The following is a 13143-nucleotide window of genomic DNA, read 5'->3' on the forward strand; positions in this document are numbered from 1 at the left end:
CAGCTCTGCCCTACCTACATCTTTGCCCTCATCAACTCCTACACACCACTCCATTCCCTAGTCTCCACCCAAGCTTCTCTCATGATTGCTCCTTTTGTGTACTTCGCCCACTCCTTATACTTTTCACTTTCATCTTGCCCCCTCTCATTGGAACAGTCTGTTGCTTAATATTCATTATGCACCCTCCTTCATAAACCTTTTTGTTACTCCCCTGTACAGAGAGGAGTTCCAGCTATCAAAGCTACACCCTGTTCTGTGTTTGTGTTTGCTCTGCAGTATGTTACACTAGCTTATACCTATGTGGTGCCTTTAGACGTAAAATCTCTGGGGCATGGACTTTTAACAGGCACTGTCATCTGTTTGGCACATCCCACTCATTGCACAGTGTTATGGACGCTTGGCGCAATATAAATGATAGATAATAAAAACATAGATGCATATGCAATTAATTTTCAGTCTTCATAATTAAAAGCAAACAGTTTGAGTGTTTTCTTCACACACATTAATAGCATCCCTAAGAAATATGTTTAAAACATACATTTGAAATAATAATTGTGTTATGACCACTAGTAGTTGTGACCTAGCAGAATTAAACAGACTGTAATGAGGAGGTGAAATGCCACATACGCCCTCACATTGTGCCCTTCCTTCTCCTCCTCCCCACTTCATCTCTTCTGGTGGCAGTCAGGGAAGCTGGGAACCAAACCGTGGGAGACATTCTGCTTGAAACTCTTAAGGGAGCTATACCAGCTGCTGTGTTGGCAGCCTTGCAGTTTTGCTGTCTTGTCTTCCTGAATATAATTGCTTGCTGTTGATTTTTTCTTTGATTCTATGGAACATATACGGTTATCAATCTGAGACTCAGATCTTATACAGACCCATGATAAACTCTAACATTTGGGGGGGGGGGAGGGGAAGAGTTATAATAAAAGGAATCAATCCCATACATATTCTTGTGTATATTATATGCTACCTCCATACCCTGTGTGTATTTAATCTGTTTTAAGAAATCAGAAATAAAATGAAAAACACAGATCATGCTCTCTAGATCTGTGCAGTAAATTGGGAAGGAAGGGGAAGCCACCTCAGCAGAAATATTACCTGTTATCTTCTTAGGTGTCCCAAGAGAGCACCCTGTAGGGTTGGAATCCATGCACGGGGAAGAGGGAGGAACTGGGCTGGCTGGGCAGGTAGGAGGGCCAGTGTAGGTTGGGGATATAATTAGGGGGGCACAGACCTCCCATTCCACACACCCACATACGCACCCTGCAATCCATGCAGAGCTCACATTTGGGCTATATTCCCTTTCCTGGCCCCTTTGTGGCTGGGATCCCTGGAACAGCTATAGCTGGGGATCGAGGGCTCTTGGTTGCAAAGTGGCACTAAACCTTCGCAACAATCCAAGGGTTTCTGTGGGTTTTGGAAGTGAATCTATGTTTCAGTCTTTGAGGGATGCGAGGAACCCAGCCACCTAATGGAATAACTTGCATCTTCTTCCAGCTCTTCAGCATGTAAATTACACCTACTCTGACACCCTTATGCAACAGTAGAGCAGGTGTAAGTAGGTTCAAGTAGGTCTTTTGCATGTAAGTGACTCTAACTTACACCCTTTTATGCATCGTTTCTGAATTTCAACCACAAACTGTTGGGCTGTATGCAGGAATTACTGGGTAAAATTCTATGGCCTGGGTTACGCAGGAGGTCAGACTAGATGATCAGAATTGTCCCTTCTGGCCTTAAAATCTATGAAAATTAGCCCACAGCTTGTAAACACTTCAGGAAGGAAGGTCTGAAATAGATGTGAGATGCTCCTATGAAGATGTGGTACCCTTTGTACTGAGCTTGTAGTGCACAGGGCACTGGATCCCACTGATTTTGTTTTGTTTTGTTTTTTTTTACATTTTCCCTGTTGCACCTATCCTATGCCTTAGGCATATTACAACCAGTTAAAACGCAAAATGTAAAACATAGATAATCGACCAAAAAAGAACAGCTCTCCAGATGAAGAGTCCCAAAATCCCAGCCCCAGTCTCCTAAGGAAGAGTCCCAAAATCCCAATCCTAAATCAGATTCCTTCCATTCCTCAGCCCCTGCCAGCCAATCCCACCACCCTGTCCTGGCCCCAGAAAAAGCCTTGGAGAATAGTTTCCCAAAGGTCGGGGGACTGTAAACAGATCCAGGGCACTTAAGTCCCAAAGATCAAAAAATCCTTTGGTAGGTTTTGCACCAGCTTCCATGCTGTGTCGTTGCATGAGATATGATCAGGGCACAATATGAGCTTCTCCCTTAAAGCATTGCAAAAGGCACTTCTACCCTGCTTTCTGTTGGGGAGCGCTATGGCTGTCACATCACCTGCTGAGGCTTTCTCCCTTCCACCCCAAAATTTAATCATATGGGAAGGCATGTAAGAAAAGTGTACCTCATCCTTCCCTCCCAGACTTGTTATCTAGGGCAACCCAGGAGAAGGCTGTGATTTTACGCCAGCTTCAGTGGCACCCATCAGAAGCCAGAGGTGAGGCTAAGTATTCTAAGCACCAGATTGAAAAAATAAAACATTGTGATCCCTGGGTTCAAGTGCTCTAGAGGAATTAATATAGCCCTTCTTCCTTACAGAGTAGATAAATTGAGTTCCATACAGTTTGATGTGTGGACAATGTTTTGCAGGAATTCTTTGTATGTTTGCACCATAAAGAGCTCTTGGAACTCTTTGTAAGAGTAAAGGTTTATTGCAGTGTCTCTGATAAAAATTTCATGCCCCACGCTGTTGTGCAATGTCGCTGCCCCTTGTCCCCAGAGGTGGCTGCATCTGTTGTACTGTGTGTATAGTGTTTAAAGCATTTGGGATGAAAGTGCTACCGAAGTGTGACGATAATATTTTACAGCTTTAATTATTATTATTGTAGTGCCTAAGGGCATATGCAAAACCATTTTGAGTGGGAGGAGAGAAGGTAGCACTGTGAACATTTTTGTGGTTTTGCAGGGCAATGCACAATCGTGTTTTCTCGTGGGAACCATGCAGTATGCCAGACAGAAAAGCTGCATGCACCTCTGTGGCTAGTCCATTAGTAGACTCATGGCTCAGACCCAAAGGTAAAGATATCAATAGTCATCTCTGTGTTAAGTAAGAGTTTGTCTATCTCTACTTCCATCCCCTGCAGCAGTCCTAAATAGCGACTATTCCATTTCTGTACATGCACCTAGGGCCTAAGCTTGATGTTATTCCTTAGGCAAAACTGCCTTCGAAGTCAGTGGCAGTTTTGCCTTAGGAATGAGTTCAGAATTGAACTGCTGATTTGTGGCATCAGTTTGTTAGACTGAAAACAGCAACCTCTACAGTAACCTGCCTATTCCTTGATCTCAGTACACAAAGCAAGTGGAGCATGCACTCCTTCTAAACTCCTACCCATCCATATTATGCGTGGGAGAGACAATGAGAAAAACAGAGGGCTCTTGTGTAGCATTTCTGGCATAAACATTCAGGCAGAATTTGCCATAGAAACCTTTATAGCAATGTAAACAGGCTTTATGCAAGCCAATATATATGTGGTTAACACAATTAGTTTCAAAGAGTTATAATGAAAAAAGACAAACACAGGGCGTTGTGACTGTATCACAAAATAAAAATGAGGCAGTTAATTAGTCTTGCTTTTGCTGAAAATTATTTCGGAGGCTTAGAATACTTCAATCTCCAGTCCAGTTGAAGAAGGAAAAGTTACCTTCAGAAAAAAGGGATGGAAACACTTTTAGAGCAGCCTCTGGGTGAGGAAGACTACCACTTAGATACAAGGAGGCTCACCATGAAAACCACCTTTTCACCCTTTGCCAGGGCAACGATATTGTTACCCCTTTTGACCTGGATGGTTAGCCAACATTCAGAGGTCTTGGGCTGTTTCTGTTAAGAGGAGAAATTGATGACAGATTCAGGTATTTCTTTGATGCAATTCTGTTTATTTACAAAGAATTATACAAAAGAAAGAAGTACACAAAGTTCTGTTTGCCTCCTGTTTCTTTCCTACTATGTTCAGAAAGTTTCTTTGCTCACAGTTCCAAATCTCTTCCCAGCCAGCACTCTGCCCAAAAAGCTCTAGTGTTTTTTTTTTTCCTCAGAATCATGCTACAAGTGCTTCTTTTGCTGTTTGCTGGCTTTCTACTTCTCTCCGCCTCTTTCTCTGGTTGCTTTGACTTACAGACACACCTTAACCAAACAACCTCTTCCCAGCTCCCTATTTGCATTCAGTCCCCAGAAAAACTCCTCTACCCACATAGCTCAGCTTCTGATCAGCATTGCATGTGGCCTCCCATTTTGAGCAGTGGCTTATAATGTTTCAGCTATCTTACTCCAAAAAGAAGCCTAACTGCTTTATCCTACATGAAGGGTGTTTTGTTCACCAGCTTTAACAAGGTTTCACCCTACTCCCTTATGACAGTATTTCTTATTTGCTAAGATTTCTGAAATGGGCAACTAGCATGGACAAAAAGCAGGTTTACTGTAAGAAAACATAATAAAGGCAGCAGGCCAACTTCTGCCTTGTTATACCAGTGCAAATTCACTGACTTCACTGAGGTTGTGTGAGAGTCACTGAGGGCTGAATTTAGCCCTAAAGCCATTTAAAATGTACGTTTTACTTTCTACAAACTTGTTTAGATCACATATTGGTTTTCAGATGCCCTTAAGTACATATGGTGGATGATCTACCAAAGATTTCCTGAATAAATCGTTTTAAAAGCTGTCTGACATAATAGTTGAAAAATTGAAAAACAAACTCAGTTTTGTTTAAATGTGGTTATCAAAGGGTTAGCACATGACTCAGCCTCCTAGCAGGCAAGCACATATGCAAACGAACAAGTATGAATTTTAGTATCATACTGATAATTTTAAGGCAATGGAAAATGCCCTCTAAAAAGAAAAAAGCTAAGTTTCTCCTATTTAAAAAAAATCATATGCAGTCTAAAATTGGCAAGAAAGGAATCTGTATTTGAGGTGAGCACCTAACGCTAATTAAACCTGTTTTATTACATTTTTAGATTTTCCCTGTTTTGTTTTTTCATTCTTTACACTTTGTCCTTTTTCCCCTCTTACACACTAAGCAGGATTTAAATTGTTTCAGATTCTCAAATGATCCTTTAATCAATTGCTTGGCCTTGCTTTTTGAATATTGGCTAAATATTGTGTACTATATAGCTTTCTCTCAGTTTACTTGGTCTGAGGATATTTTGTGTTTTAAAAATCCATAAAATTAAAATGAACTTCTAATGAAGCAGTAAGGGAGGAGAACAAAATTAGAATTGTAATTCGGTCAAGCCTAGAATCACATAATTGGTGAGCCAGGACACAATGCCTCATCTTGATATTGAACATAAATAAATCCTTTTTTTTTGTTGTTTTTTTTGTTTTGAGGTTTTTTGTCAAGTTTTCACAGAAAAGCAGCATCTACAAAAAGGGGAATTAATTCACCATATTCTAATCAAACCGTTACACAAAGAGGCTAGTAACTATTCCCTGAAATAGCACTGCCGCTGTCATCATTAGATGGCATTATTAAAATCAAGGAGACAGTAAGAAATACCCTTGCTGGAAGATTTCGGTACACAAAAAAGGGGAGTTTGTATTATTCTGTACACAGCTCACTATTTTTCTGGTTCCATTGGGAATATTATTTTGATTCATTGCACAGTTAATATATGCAACAATTAGTAGTCTACATTAATTTATAGTTTGTGTCATGACTACATTTATCAGTACTTCAAGGAAACTTTACCTAAATTACCAGTTTGATTCTTGACCCCAATCAGTAAGTCTCTGTAAATAAGACTGCATTCCCCTTAAAGAGCTGTCTAATAAGAAATGGAAAGAACAATGTCATATAAAGCATAATTTCACTATTATCAGTACAATAATTTTAAGATTAACATATTATTTAATTAAATCTACAAATACTTCCTTTACTTTTATAAGTTTCACTTTTTATTACTGGTTCCACTGATTACTAGTTTATAATAAAGGTTTGTATATTACAGTCATTGACATGTAAGAGGACACAGTGGTTTACTGTTCACTTGCTTTCAGATCTAGACTAAAGAATTATGGCTAAATATGAGAACATACTGGGTGTCAGTTGGCTCAAGAGGCAGAGTTTTTCCCTTTTAGGTCCCCACTTTGAATGCAGCTCATGTTGGTAAGTGACTGAAAGTTGTTAGCATTTGAAGGCCTATGTATAAGTGGTCTGGTTCTTAGTATGCCACCATCACCACTGTCAATCATCAATGATAAAAGAGTTATAATAATCTGTATCTTTGTTGGCAGTCTCAGATAAGAGGGCAGGAACCGGAGGGCCAAGTCAAATGAATTGGTTTTTCATCCCTAGATGTGGTTCTTCCGGGTTAGTGTTGAGAATTGATGTAGGAAAGCCTTTAACTATGTTATGGATACAGAATTTCATTCCCAAAGACTATCACATTGGCACTTCTCATCAGCACTATTTTCACTTAGAAGCTTTTGCTCTTCACTCCCGATTTTCAACCATGCACCTGCACACAGACAGTTTTTCAATTCCGCTACTATCAATTCCACCTCTGCATCTTCCATCGCTGCCACTTGCACATTGGCTAAATTTACAACAAAGCCCAGTTCAGAGACACCAGTGGCAGAACCCTTCCACCTTCCCCTGTTAACCGGGGCGAGGAAGCTCTATCAAGGATACCCAACCTGCCTCACAGGGAATTTTAAGAAGAGCCCAGAATAACGTCTTTTTCAACTACCTGCCTCGTCCTTGGGTTAGAAGAATTCACCAAGAAAACAAACGTGAAAGAGGCAAAAGAATCTGGACGCTAACCAGAGCTGCTGTCTCTAGGGCAGAACCCCCTGAATTCTTGGCTCTTGCAGCAGTGATGTGAAAGTTGCTGGCTGAGGTAGATGGGAAACCTGTGGCGGCTGACAGAGGAGGGCAGGGACTAAAGACGGTTCTTCACAAGCCGGTGGGCGAGCAGGGCGGCTTTGAAGAGGATCCCAGCAAACCCGCCCGGGAGAAGCCGGTTGCCTCCCTCCACGGTCGCGGGTCGGCGGATCAGGGCTAAGGGGGGACACCGAGAGCTCTGCGGGACGCGACCGTCAGCGCCCGGAGCCGGCTTCAAGCGAGGCTCTCTCCGCTCGGCCCGGCGGGGCGCCCTGAGGGGCTGCACCCGGGCCGCGGGGCGGGTTCCTGTCACCGCCAGCAGCGGTCTGCCTGCGGGAGTCGGGGCAGCAGCGCAGGACGGAACTCCCCGCCTGAAGCAGCTCCGCTTCCCCCACCCCGGGCCGGGGCCGGGGCCGGGGCCGCGCCCGCAGCCGCCCCCACCCCTCCGCGGCCCACGCCAGGACCTGCGTCACGCAGCCGCGCGTGGGAGGACGCCGGAGCGCGGCGCATGGAGCAAGAGCGGAATCTCCCCATGTGACCGCGCGGGAGGGGGCGGCGGGGGCGGGAGGCGGCTCCCTCCGTCCCGCCCTCTCCGCGCGCGCGCGCGCGCCCGCCGGCCGAGCCCCGGCCAGGGAAGAGGTGGAGGGGCCCGACTCGCCCACCCGCCCCACCCATGGGAGAGGAGGAGTCTGGGCCAGCAGCGCGCAGGCAGGGGGGGTCCTTGGCAGTAACTTCGGGGCTGAGTCTGCAGCGGCGGGGCAGGACGGAAGAAACCCCCAGGCCGCCGGCGGCGGCGGCGGCAGTAGCAGCAGCATCCTCCTCCTCCTGCGAAGTATGTATGTCCCCTCCTGCGCGGCGAGTGTGCATGGAGACGGCTAGTGCCCCGCCAGCGTGCGCGCTGCCTGCTGCACAACTCGGGATCCGCTGCAGAGTCTGGCCGGGGGGGCGCGTGCCGACAGCCTGTTGCAGAGCGCGCGTGTTAACCCGCCGCGTTACCCTGTTGCGGGTCGCGTGTCGCCGCGATGTGTACCTGCGTTTTTTGTAAAGCGCGTGGAGCGTGCCGCGCGGGAGTGTGGCTCCTCTCGCAAAGTGCGCTTTATCTTCTGGAAAGTGTGTGAAAATAGGCGCTTGCGTGTATGTGTTTATAAATGTCTGCTACAGCAAAGGGTCTGTGTGAGCTATTGCAAGGGAAGGGAAAAGTTATTGTTCAGCCTTGCTTAGGTGCTCGGATGCTGCTGCGGATGAGGGGCCGTGTACTGTAGTTGTCGATGCATTAAGGGCGAGAAGGATGGGTGGGAGGGGGAAGAGAAGGATAAAATGGACTGTAAAAAAGAAAAAAATGTTGCTTCTCTGCCCTGTGGGGTGTTTTCGTTGCTGCTGCTGAGGAGTTTATTCCTGCTGCTGCAGATTGCCGGAAGGAGAGGGCGGATTCATGTGTGTGTGTGTGGGTGATTCCCAGAGAAATCCAGTGCAAAAGGGATAAGGGAGTAGGCGGAAAGTACAGAAACATCCTTGCATTGTCTCTTCCTTCGGAGTTGGGGGAGGGAGTGCAATCCCAACTGTACCAGTTACGGCATTGGGGGTGAGGTTGTGGGCTCGGTGCCCCAGAGCTCCGGGTAGTAGAAGGATTTTGCAATTGCACAAATTGTTAATGATTTTACTTCATAAAAAGTGTTGTAAATGTTAATTTATTGCTTCGTTAGTTTTGTCTCGTTTGGGTTTGTTGTATCTCATTGCTAAAAGAAACACTAAAAATCTCTCTAGGCATTGTCTCTTCAAAATAATCTGATCTGTAGAAACACAGATTAGGAAAAAATAAGTGCAATTCTTTTGTGCTTGGGTATCTGTTTTACTTCATATCCAGTACACACACCCACATGTGCAGTAATAGTGCATGCTTGTGTACCCACATCATTAATAGAAAATCAAAACCACCTTAATAAATGGATTTACAAAGGTCATGTGCCTTTGTAGGGGGTCTTCCAAAACCTAGGTGAAACTGTTAGTTTTCTGATTCTAGGTGTCTTGTTTCTCCCAAATTCAGGGATTGTAAAGAGATTTTTTTAAATACAAATTTAAATGTAAAATTGAAAAATATTTTTCTGGTATCTGGTTTTGTTTTTCCTTTCAAGCCAATTCTGTTATGATCCAAGTTGCACCTTAGTTGTGTGAAAGAGTGGACATCTGATCTGTGAATTTGGTTGTAACTAATATCTTGGCAGCCATAAACAAAACTTGATAGTTAACCTTGCTATGCCAAGGTAATCTAAAAATGGAGCATCTGTAGTGAATATTTTGTAGTTGGTAAATATTTAGGTTCAGTGGTGTCATTTTTTCCAGTACCTAGTTGTCTTACAGTTTCAAAATATTTATCATGTAGATACACATCTTGTTGTATATGACTATGAAATTTATATTTCATAGACTACACTTGAGAATCACCTTAGAATTTTTTTTTATTTTGGTACAATAATCTTGTCTACCTCTTATCACTTTTTAAGTTTGGTTACTGCAACTTGTTTCCATAGTTAAAAGTCTTTTAGAAAGACTACAAAAATATAACGAATATGCATAGCAGCTAACTCTCAGATCTGAATGTAGTTAGTCTTTAGAGACTTTTCAAAACACCAACAGTGATCAGAATATATTATGGAATAATCACTTTTTTATATGCAGGACTTACTTATGGGTACTGTTGTAATAACTTGAGCCTGGAGCCCAGCTACCACAGTAAGAAGGATTGTGATGTAGGAACCTGACACGAATACATCCTGTGACATGCTCTGCACAGCAGACCCCTGTGCCCATGTGAAGCTTTATTGATGTCAGTGGAGCTCCATGTAGGAAGAGGTGTCCACCTGTGCAGAGCAGCTTGCGGAATCAGAGCACTGGTACCTTATTTTTGTCTCCTTTTAGAGAGACTTAAGCAGTTTAGATTATATTTGAAATCTAAAAGATGCAGTGAAGATTCATTGTAATCATTAACTCTTATTGAACCTCCCAACATATGCACACAGTGGTTCATTGAAGATTGGCACTGACATCCAACTCGTAGCACCTAATTTTCAATGCGTGTGAGCTGAGAATGTGGCATAGCAGTGGTGGGGAAATCAGTAAATTAGCACATTCTGCTCAAACACTTGAAAAGATTTTCCAAATTTGGACCTGCTAACCTTACTAGTTTCCTTCTAAACGCGCTCTTAAGTTTAAGCCTTTTGTTCCATTTCAGGACAGAATGAATTTGATGTCACAGTTCAAAATTCTTCAAAAATACAAGCTGGTAACAAAAACAAAATTGCTTGTCTTACGTTGCAGTGATGCAGAAGTACTGTAGTGCTAACATGCTTTGGCTATAATAAATTTAACCTTAAAGGTGGTTTAAAAAAAAAAAGCTAGATGTTTCAGGTTTTTTTTTCTTATGCCAACTCCTATTTTAATTAGTGACAGCTTAATTGAAATACTATCCCTCCTAAACAAAAACTTCTACTAAAAACACTGTTAAAATTGCTCAGCTGCAACAACACAACCATAAAAAAGCTGGGAAATCACTTGCAGCCCACAACCCTGAGTTCTTCTCTGCATTACCTCCCCACATCCATCGTGTACAGTTAGTATGCCTCCTCCCTGTACGTCCACACAAAACGTGCATCCTTTACTCCTACCAGCTGGAATTGCTAGAAATGGTTGCTTTCTGATTGTTCAGGATGTTGGTGTGGCATTGAAGTAAATGATTATGTGTAGCATAGACGTCTGATACATTTGTGTGTTAATGGAGGGAATTGCTTGTAATAAAGCTTTAGCATTCTGGGAAGTTATTGTTGAAAGTCTGTAATAATGCTGTGTTTTGTTTTTTCAGTATTTAATATTTGTGGTCAGAGTTAAGATGACGTGGTGTTCAGAGGGAGAACACACATGGTGGGTTGGGAATGGGAGTGAGGAGATGTCAGAAAAAGAATGCAAGGCTGTGGGTTGCAAAGGATGGGTGAAGATTTAACTAGTGGCTGTATTGTTGATATATGTAACCTTAAATGTATTTTAAAGTGTTCTTGTTTTGGGGAATTTCCTAGGTTGGGTGTTTTGTATGTTTAAAAAAGTCTGCATCAGTGTTATTTGTACCTATTCACATGAATGTTAATTTGGATTCTTCTCATTGTGTCCCCACCCTGCTCTCTGTTCTGGCTTTCTACACATTTCTTCCCCATATGCCCTCTGTAGAGTCCCATGGACCTCCATGCCCCGTCTGGGTTGCTCTTTAATTATGCACACGTACCTGCTCCCCTTATGCTCTTCCCTGCCTCTTCCCCGAAAGTGAGTCGACAGAAAGAATGTGGCTTGAAGCTGGCATGGAAGGGTTAGCAAGGATGCGGGAGGAGGAAACCATGCTCCCCACAGACTCTCTATGGAGAGATCTTCACGTTCCCCAGCTGTAATGCTAGTGTGCGGGGAGTTCACGTCTCATTCTCATAGCATAACAGAGGGCAGAGACTTGCAGTTGGAAGTGTCTGACAGACAGAGCTATTGGCTGCCTCCTGCAGTGTCAGCTTTTTCTGGACACATTCCTGTGTGTTGCCAGAGGAGAGTATGAATCTACCAGACCCAAGCCAGCCATCACACCGGGACTAGAGATTGGGAGGCTGAGATCTCCCAAGAAGGGTATGAGGGAGGGCACATATATAGGCCCCATGCCTCCTTTGGTAAAATCGCCAACTCTTTCCTCTCAGGGGAGCATAAATTAGGGTCCTGGATAGGTGTGCATAGAGGTCTCACTATTGCATTTCTTTATATAGTTGCTTCTCTGGTCTCCTCAGCACTGCTGCTTGCTGTACCAGGAAGCTGTGGCAGCAGTGCTGAAGTACTGACGATATATGTCTCGTCTTGACATGCTGCCTCAAGTTCCCTGGCATGGCAAGCAGCACTGCCATGAGGAGCCCTGGATGGATGCACTGACGCCTTGACAGTGCTGCCTGACTCCTTCAGCATACCAGGCAACAATGCATCTGGGAGTCCAAGCTGTGAGCTTAGATCTAATATGGGCTCCGATAGCGACTCCAGTTCCCTGCATAGCATTCCTCACAGTCCTCCTTCCTGTAAGCTTCCTTCCTGCTCAAGCACCATCTCTTTCCCCCATGCTCCTCCTGACCAGCCTGCCTACTCCTGGGCTTTAGTGTGTGTGGGCTGAATGGAGCTGGTAAGTCAGGGAGGCAGGCAGCATCAGAAAACGGCAGTATTTAACCGCATAAGGTTATACTTGAGCAAGAGGAATGACAGTTTCTGTTTAATTTTAAAAGTCCACAGGTGGCCTATGTCTGAGATGATATTAGTGTGTGTGAGTTGAACTAGAAGAACCCAGTTAAATGTGAGGGGGGAAAGAGGGCAATGTCTCAAAAAGGAGCATTTGTAAATGTCTCCTCTGCAAATGTTAGTAATTACCTTACGTAAAAAATTATATAGAAAATTCACTCTTCCTCTGAAGAGTTGCAATGCTAAATCTGAAGACTAAATTCTGTTTTTAAAATGCAAGACAGAGGGATTTTAGTCTTGTTCTAAATGCAAATCCAGCACAGATAGTACCGTGGACTCATTACTGATGCCTTCATAGTATATATGAATCCAGTTTTATCTGTCATGAAGAGATGTGTTGGTTAGAACCTCTGGGTAAGGGCTGCTGGGCTGTGGCCATTCTTCCAGCCTATAGACTGGAAAGGCAGCTCCATACCTTGCCTAGGGCTTACGGGCTGGATGTAATTCCACTGCTGCTTTCCCAAAATTTGAATGAAGTCCATTTAGTGTATTGTCATTCTGTTAATGAGAGTTCATAAATTGTTGAATTATGTAGCTTTTAATGAAATATGTCACATGCATAACTTTTCTTGTGAGGATGATGATGATCTGTATTGATATCTGCAGTAAGTTAAACTATTTTGCAGCAATATTTAATGTTTATAAATCTATACAATTTCATTATTGCATTTCATAGGTTATACTTTTAGGTTCTGGTCTAACCAGTTGTGACACTTAAGGTGGCTTCTCAGAACAGTTAATGCTGTCAATTGTGATTCAGACACACCAGTGGACAAAATTTAATACTACTTGTGCAAGTCCTTTTCTTACCTGAATGTTTGCATACATCCTGTCACTACCATATCTAGTTTGTGAAGTTTATATAGCTCTCTTAATTTTCAGTTTCATCGGTAGTATTTAATCAAATCAAAGCTTTTTTAATAGGCATCTAAAAACTAAACCTTTGTTA

At 43.3% G+C, this 13143-nt stretch overlaps 1 protein-coding gene across 2 annotated transcripts in view; it reads left to right on the plus strand.

The window, feature by feature from the left end:
* The first annotated feature begins 7459 nt into the window (after window positions 1-7459).
* The window catches only part of NAB1 (NGFI-A binding protein 1), a 31451-nt gene continuing 25767 nt past the window's right edge, over window positions 7460-13143 (plus strand). Inside the window, exon 1 of one of the 2 annotated variants that reach the window (XM_073306188.1) lies at window positions 7460-7725. In XM_073306188.1, the coding sequence (XP_073162289.1) occupies window positions 7567-7725 (159 nt within the window). In that variant the 5' untranslated portion in view covers window positions 7460-7566. The remainder of the gene's footprint in view (window positions 7726-13143) is intronic. The other variant, XM_073306186.1, reaches the window with a different exon arrangement.

Source organism: Lepidochelys kempii, chromosome 11 (assembly GCF_965140265.1).
Source record: "Lepidochelys kempii isolate rLepKem1 chromosome 11, rLepKem1.hap2, whole genome shotgun sequence".
Lineage (NCBI taxonomy): Eukaryota > Metazoa > Chordata > Testudines > Cheloniidae > Lepidochelys > Lepidochelys kempii.